Below are 8119 nucleotides of genomic sequence, written 5' to 3'. Positions count from 1 at the left end.
CCAGGGTGGAAGGGCCAGGGTCTTAGTAATGACCAAGGACAGCAGCCACAGCCGACTGTCACCTGCTAAGTCAGAGGAAAGGAAAAGCAAAAGTCACAGAGCACTTGCCCACCACCACCAGCAGCAAAACCTGTGCCAACATTCTGAGGAAAAAGCAGCAAAAGGTCTAGAGTGTTACCAAAATCTCCCCAGTGAACGGAACTGAGCCCCAGGCTCGCCTCAGCAGCTCATACACTGAAACTGCAACACCACAGAGATCAGCGTGGGTCTTGCACAAGGATAACACTCAAATTCATGAAGTGCTCCGTGTCCTTAATAAGTAAATATGATGAAGCACAATTTATAAAAAAGGGAACCAAAGCTCTATGGACAAATGGTGGGCTTCCCTTTCACAATTATTATTATTCTGAGTGCTTTACTTGTTCCCCAAACTACTAACTCTGTGGAGATAAGCAAATATCACCAAAACCAGAGCAAGCGTGACTTACTGACAGCAAGAGTGAGCCACCACTGCTGCCTGCATTTGGCAGAGGCTCGGCCAAAGGCAGGAGGAGTGGAAACACTGCATGGTGGCCGAAGGGGAAGGTCCATCCCAATGGGAGGCTGGTCAGTTGGGGGACGCTGGAGGTGGGCTGACTAGAAGAGGGGCCGAGGCAGGGAAAGACAAGATGAGCCTGAACACCTTCCTCTCCCAGAAAGCAAGGACATCCTCAAAGAATGATGGGGACACATCAAAAAGACATAGGAGCCAGGCTAAAGTCCCCCCACTGGCCACATGTGACACGATCTGAGCATTACGAAGAATAATGAGCCCTGGCTGGCTGGCTCAGCTGACTGCAGGACCATCCTGCATACCACAAAGGCTGTGAGCTAGTGGTCAGGGAACATAGGGAGCATGGGGACTCTACTCCTGGTCGGGGAGTGAACAGGAAGCAACTGATTGATATTTCTCTCTCTCCCCTTTCCTCTTATTAAAATGTTAAAAAATCAATAAAAATATCCTTGGGTGAGGATTAAAAAATGATAATAATAAGCTATGTATTTTGGATCTGTATTTTTGAATGTATGCATCTTGTACCCCAACAGAAATGTTTACAAAGACAGCCATCTACACAAGAATAGGGAATACTGATCCTACACAAATGCTTCCAGAAAATTGGAGAGAACACTTCCCAGGTCATCCCACGAAGCCAGCCGCACCCTGACACCCACACCAGACAAACACACCACAAGAGAAGTACAGACTGATGTCCACCATGGACAGAGGCAAAAATTCTGGAGATTGTAGCAAATCCTGTCCAACACAGATGAAAAAGGTGACCAAGCAGGATTTATTCCAGGAATAGAGTTTAGCCCAGAAAATAAAAACTCAATGCAACTCACCATAGCAACCAAAAAGCTACTGATCACCTCAATAGATGCATAATAGGATTCTGACAAAACCATCACCTACTTCCGATAGAAACACACAAATCCTGGGGCAGACGTACAGTACCTGTCCCCCTAGAGAGTGACCTTGCACTGGCCAGGAACATTTACCCGGCATACCATCAGGCCCTACCCGCTGTCCCCTTCACAGGACACACAGAGAGCAGAGAGACAGGCTAAATGCCAGCCCGAAGCAGCAATCTGACAGAGCCAGAGTGGTGACACACTGCAGGTGGAAGACCCTGGAGTCTTCAAAACGTCAGTGCCGCAATAAATGCTGGGGACGATCCCAGAAGCCGAGAGACCGAAGTAACCAACAGCAACGCACGAACCTACACTAAACCCTTATAAAGAACAGCCCATCTGAGACAAGTGGGGTCATGTGACCATGGACTGAAGGTCAGAAGACACCCTTGAATGATGAGTTTCTCAGCAGGCCACCCACTGTGGTCACACAGGACAGTGTGACCAGTGTGTCCTGGACCACTGGCTCTTAATCTCGGGCTAACGTTGACCCCCCAAAGAGGTCTGAAGACATTTCTGGTTGTCATGACTCGCAGAGGGAGGGCCTGTCATCCAGTGGTGGATGCCAGGGACACTTCTACACCTCCTGCTATGCACAGGACACAGTCTCACCGTTAACAGTTGTCCAGCTACAAACACCAACAGTGCTGTGGTTGAAAAGCATGGTCTAGAGGAATGCGGACCACTCCTGGTGAGGCCCTATGATGCTGCCGAGATTTAGGGGTATAAACAACTTCAGCAAACTGTTAATTATTGAATCTGGCTGGAGCGCATATGGGTGTTCATTATACTACTCTTTCAATGTTTCTAAATGTTTTAACAAATAAGTTGTTAACAAATAAGAAGAGGAACAATGAAATAATAAAAGTGGGAAATCTGATGGGGCAGGGACAGCTGGCCAGAATATCTTGCAGGAAGGGGCTGGGGAGCACCTCCCATGCCCCCTGACCAGTGAGGATAACTGGGAGGGGCGGAGACTCACTGGGCTTTGGCCCACTGTGTGGCTAAGATTTGGGGTACCAAAAGGTGCCACAGGACACAGTGCACGGCAATCACAGCTGGCGGGGGACTCTGCACCACGGGAGAGGAAGCTGACCAGAAAGGGTGCTACACAGTTGTCAACACTTCGGAGCATCCCTAGAGGCAGCCAAGCGCTAGGACCGCCGCCACCAGGATCTGCCCCTGGGTCTCAGGCCATCCTGCCTGGATGGGGGTGGGAGCACGAAGAAGTCCAAGGAAGAAGTTTCAAGTGTTATGCTAAAAGGGGACCCCTGCAACTGAGAAAATAAGGCTGGCTTGACCCATTTGTCACCAAAAAAGCCCTAGGAAAGCCTCCTCGCCCTTTTAGGAACTTCTTTCGAACGACACCCAGGGAAGGGCTGGGCCCTCGGAGATCGAGAGCTCCCAGGCTGACCTCCCGCAGGAGGAGCGAGGGTCGTGACACAGCCCCCGCACCCCCCCGCCCGCGCACCTCGGTGCTCGTTCTGCAGCCGCAGGCGCTGGTTGTACAGGCTCTTCTCGGTGAGGTGCTGGATCTCCAGCAGCCCCTGCACGATCTCGAACACGGTGCCGTCGAGGAGCGCCAGGGCCAGGTCGCTGAGCGTGGTGTAGGACAGGCGCTGTTGGAAAGAGCTGGGGGCAGAGGGGCGCGGTGAGCGCGGGCAGGACTAGGAGCGGTCTCACCCGCCGCCCCGCGGCTGCGTACCTGGGAAGCTCCTTGACCAGGCTCTGCAGCGCCGAGAGGAGCTGATAGTGCCGCTCCTGCTGCCGAGTCCCATCCATGGCCTCCTCGAAGGCGCCCGCGTAGCGATCCATAACCCCTTCACCCAACAAATCGAGGACCAGAGCGATGCTCCTCACCGCGGAGCGCCCCGCCCCCTTTTACGACAGTTCTGGGCCCGGCGCACCCAGCTTTCTGCGTCGGCCAAAACGAGGCTCGCCCCGCCCCTCCGCGGAAGCTCCTGGGAGAGTCTCGAATTGTCCCCGCCCCTTACCCCGCCGTTCTGCCCTTGCAAGCACAGGGGCGTGAGTCTACAGCCCAGAAATCCTGAGATTTCCAAGAGATTTCCGAGATACTCGCAAAGATCTGCTCCTAGACTCTTCCTTATCACCCTGCTTCCTCTGGACAGTTTATCTCCTAGCTGGGCTTTGCAGTGTGGCGGCCTCGTCGTGCCCCTGCATGCGACTGTCTGGGTGGCTTGAGAGTCCAGAGGCTCCCCGCCGAAAGTGCTAGAGTCACTAAGGCCCTTGAGCTCCACCAGTTTGAAGCGTCCTGATCCTGAGCCGGTTTTGTCACTTTTGGGCTCTCACTTTTGTCACTTTTGTGGAAGTCTCCCTGTCTTCCACACTCTTGGGATGCTTGTCTGGGACCCTTTCTAGGGACGCCCCACCACACCTCCGGTATCCAGGCACAGGCCTGTGCCCTGGAGGTGAGAGGGGAATTCAAGAGTCCGAGGTTTTAGCTGTAGTTATCCTTGATAGGCTTAAGTGATTAATGTGTGTGGAAAGCTGTTTTTCCAGCAATTCTGCCTTTGGGGCAGGGGCGGGGGGGGCGGCGGTTCTGCAAATGAAGGAGGTGTTATCTGAGTCATTGTGTTCCAGGGAGGGAAAGTCAGAGAAAGATAAAGAATTGTTGATCAGCAGATAAATACTAAATCATCCTTGACAGCAACTCTTATCTGATTAATCTTTTTTTCCCAAACCTCCTGTCTACCCTCTTCTTTGTAACCCAGGAGTTGGATAAAATGTTAAGACAGCTTTGAGGGTACATAACCTGCTGTCTTCTCAGACCCCTGGCATCTGAATAAAGTGCCCATAAAGATTCATCCTTGTCTCTACTTATTGGTTCTGGTAGTGACAGGAAATGTTAATGACATTAATGAGGTTTCTGCAGCACCTCCCCCCCCCCCCCCCCCCCCCCCCCCCCCCCGCGCGGCTNAATTATTGGGAACCCCCAATGACACTTTTTATAAAATATAAAAACTACCAAGAAGTTGGACTGCTTAATATTCTGCTGGACTCCTGGGGGCAGAAGATGGGGCCTTCCTGCCTTAGAGAGAACAAGCTTTGTTGTGCGAAAGGGACCAGGGGAAGGCAGGTCTGCCCCTCACAGTCTGGGATGTGTGAGTTCTGGACTTTGTGTGGGAAGGAATTCAACACAGAGTCCAGGGGGTAGTGAGAGTATGTTTATTAAACCTGGGGACAGTGAGACAAAGGAGAAGCTTAGGACAGAAGAGGCAAGATCGCAGCAACAGATGTGAGCCTTGGCTGGGCTGCCTGGACTCGGGAAAGGAAACTGCAGCAACAGGAGTGGGCCTCATTAACCCTTTTGGGTCTGTATTTCTATTTAAGAAAAATACCTAGTAGAGTTTGGGCTAAAAATTTGCCGTGAAGAAAGAAAAAGAAGTAAAAGGAACCTTGTGAGTAATGCTTGGTCTGATTCGTGGAAGACACTGTTGTACAAATATGAAGTTGGTTTTCAGTGTGCACTGTGGGTGTTTCTGCAGTTAGAAACCGTCCTGTGATGCTCAGGTGTTCCCTGTATAAATGATACTTTGCTGGCTGAGCAGATTTTCTTGATATAAAGTCAGTGGACTCAGCACTGCCTCCCTCGGGCAGTCAGAGAACATTTTCTATCTTTTACAAAGTGAAGAAGTTTATTTATGTTCCTGTTGCTAAAGCTGCAACTCTGACAAAAGTGGGGGCATCTGTGCTGCAGAAAATAGGCTACACACTAGGGGGCCTTGTCCTGCATTCTCTGAACAAGTTAACACCATCGGGCCTTTTCCTCTCCTCCTGGAGGTTGGCAAGGTCATGATACTCTGGAAAAAAGATAGTGGAGACCCTGCAAGCTGGCTGGCCAGATGCAGAGCATAACCCTTTGGGCTGTGGACCTAGTCACTGAAGTGTTTAGTGACGAGGGGCAAGTGGTCTTTGACTGCTGCACCAGAGACCCCTGATGAGGTGCACTGATGGTTAGTTCAAGATCAAGCAGGGGACCCCTAAAGCTGAGGGAAGCACTCCGTGGTTGGTGCTCGTGCTCCTGCGCCATAGGGAAATGAAACTGTTTTACTCCAGCTGGGAATGAAACATCCTGAGCCTCAAGGGCATCAGTAACACGGAGATGTCCTGAGTTCTGCACTTAGAGGCAGCAGGAAAGGAGGGAAAGGGGAGGAGGCTTGGCTCCCCCGCAGCACAGGAGGAGTGTGCATGTCTGCTGGACAACAAGAACCAGACCTCACTAGGTCGCATAATGACCACCGTATTCTCCCTGTCCACCTGGCCATGAGCACTGTGCCAATGATGTGGGCCTGGAGGAAGAATCAGCATAGAGCACATGGGACTCATCCCAAGTGGTCTTTATACCCATGACACCATGCCCTGCTACCCCGCTGCATTTCTGTTATCTCACACGTGCCCGCGGATGGTGGTAGGGGGATGTCTGCCTTTCCAGGGCCTCTGTAACCAGGTCCAGCTTTATAGTGGAAACATGAGAGCCCAGAGGATGAGATGGTCACTGGATTAGTGTGCTTGGAGTGTTGGGACAAAGTGCTGCACAGACTGTGTTGTTTGAACCACAGAAACTTATTTGCTCACAGGTCTGGAGACTGTAGGTCCGAGATCAAGTTGTCTGATGGGTTGTTTTCTCCCAGGGCCTCTCTCCCTGGCCTGCAGATAACCACCTTCTTGCTGTGTCCTCACATGGTCTTCCCTCTGTGTTCCATGTCTGTATCCTGATCTCTTCTTACAAGGACACCGGCCCTATTTCATTAGGTTCCACCCTAAGGACTCATTGAAGGTAATTACATCCTTCAAAGGCCCCGTCTCTAAATACCATCATGTGGGGTTGCTGTACTTTTCCACCGACCTTGACCCAGGATGTGGTTACACTGGGAGACGGCCGAACAGGTCTCCTGTAGTCCGGGCACACTCCTCCTTAGCTCCACTGTTGAGCAGAGTTCGATTTCTCATTGGTAAGTGGGGTTAGCACTGTAACCCCCTTCTTCGCTTATTGATTCAGAGGTATGTGGAGCCCCAAATGGCCAAGTGGCAGCCTTGACAATAGAATCATTGTTGTGGCCCCTCGTGGAAGCCTTTCTCCCTCTGTGAGTAAGTCCTTCAGGCAGCAGAACACAGAGTTTGTGAGAAATGGGTGTGGTGACACTTCTCTTTCCACCCTTGCTGCCCGGACCCATGCAGCCTGGCTATCAGAACACAGCTCCCCAGACTGGACACTGATTAGAGCTTGTGCAGCCTTCTGGAGAACCTGGAGGCAGCCCCACGAGGTAGTGCTCCCTGTCTGGTGCTGTAGCTGAGTCTTCAAAAGGCCATTCTGCTGCGCCATGAAGCCAGTTGGTGGGGGGCATGGCAAGACTAGCGGATTCCAGAGCACGGCTCCATTGTTGCGCATCCTCTGCTTCGAGGTGAGCTCCTTGATTAGAAACAGTGCTGTGTGGGGTAGCAGGATGGTGAATAAGGCACCCTGCAAGTCCATGGGTAGTAATTTTGGCAGTAGCATCGTGTGCAGGGAAGGCAAGTCCATATCCAGAGCAAGTATGTATTCCAGGAAGAGTAAAACACTGCCCTTTCCATTTGGAAGGGCCCCAGTGCAGTCAAGCTGCCGCCGGGTGGCTAGCCAGCGATCACCCCAGGGAATGATGCCACACTGGGGACGCAGTGTTGGTCTCAGCCGTGGAGCGTGAAGCCTGGTCTGCCCTGGTGAGTGAAGTCCATGTTGCTGAGCCCGTGCACGACCTCCATCCCTGTCACGGTGACCACTTTGTTCACGAGCCCACTGGGTAATGGCAGTAAGTTCACGGGGCAGCATAGTGACAGTAGTTGATAATAGCATATTGCATATTTGCAAGTAGATCTTGAAAGTTCTCATCCTAAGAAAAGCAGTTTTGTAAGAGAATTATTCTGCCCTTGCAGATAACTTCCCAGGCTCTGGTCACAGACACTGGGCTGGATGGGATCCCACTCCCGCTTCCACTGGAGCTAGAGAAGAAAGCTACATAAAGTGGCCGCCAGGTGGCGCGCCCCGCAGCGCGCGGACCGCGCAGGGAAATGCCAGGGTCCCCAGGCCTGCCAGAGCCCACAGCTGCGCCCTGGGAGCCTGGCCTTCTCGCAGTCCTGCCCTAGAATTAGAGGGTGTGAAAGAAGACAAAGAGGCCTTGCGAAGTCCCCTGCCTGCTTCATCTTACTGGCCATACTGCCAGGCTGCAGCTCCAGGGAGGGTACTTCGAAATATTTGGGGAAGTTTCGACCACTGGGCATCACACCCACATTTGGGATGGACACTACACAGATTTGTTCGTCCCGCCTGCTCTGGTTTCCCTCTCCGGAGCAGGACTAGGAAAAATTGGCGGGAGTTTTGTCCTCTGGAGACGCCCTTCCAAACTGTCCCGCGGGAAGGAGCAGGTCTGGACTCTGAAATGGAACTTGGAAAAACTCCTTGGAGGCGCCTCCGACAGCCAGAGCACCTGCGGGACGGCGTCCAGGAGTTGGAATCCTCTCCCTTTAATCCTTGACACCCCTGCGTGCTGACCGACCCCCAACCCCAGCAACCTCATAACCTAGCCCAGGAGAGCAGCGATGGAAACCCCTTGACGTTTAAGCTCGGGGAATAGATGATGCGCTGACGCCCAGGCACCGCCAGGATGATCCG

At 52.4% G+C, this 8119-nt stretch overlaps 1 protein-coding gene across 1 annotated transcript in view; it reads right to left on the bottom strand.

The window, feature by feature from the left end:
- Nucleotides 1–3344, bottom strand: part of LOC118987121 (protein DGCR6-like) — a 12819-nt gene extending 9475 nt beyond the window's left edge. The window contains exons 1-3 of the mRNA XM_037046168.1: nt 3158–3344; nt 2924–3084; nt 98–103 (exon numbers count right to left, since the gene is read on the bottom strand). Coding sequence (XP_036902063.1) covers nt 98–103; nt 2924–3084; nt 3158–3267 — 277 coding nt within the window. The 5' untranslated portion in view covers nt 3268–3344. The remainder of the gene's footprint in view (nt 1–97; nt 104–2923; nt 3085–3157) is intronic.
- Between the last annotated feature and the right edge of the window lie 4775 nt (nt 3345–8119).

Source organism: Sturnira hondurensis, unplaced genomic scaffold, assembly GCF_014824575.4.
Source record: "Sturnira hondurensis isolate 20B ecotype Veracruz unplaced genomic scaffold, ASM1482457v3 Scaffold0005036, whole genome shotgun sequence".
In the NCBI taxonomy this organism is placed as follows: Eukaryota; Metazoa; Chordata; class Mammalia; order Chiroptera; family Phyllostomidae; genus Sturnira; species Sturnira hondurensis.
Note: the sequence above shows the minus strand (reverse complement) of the source record. Positions and strands in the feature narration are given on the sequence as shown.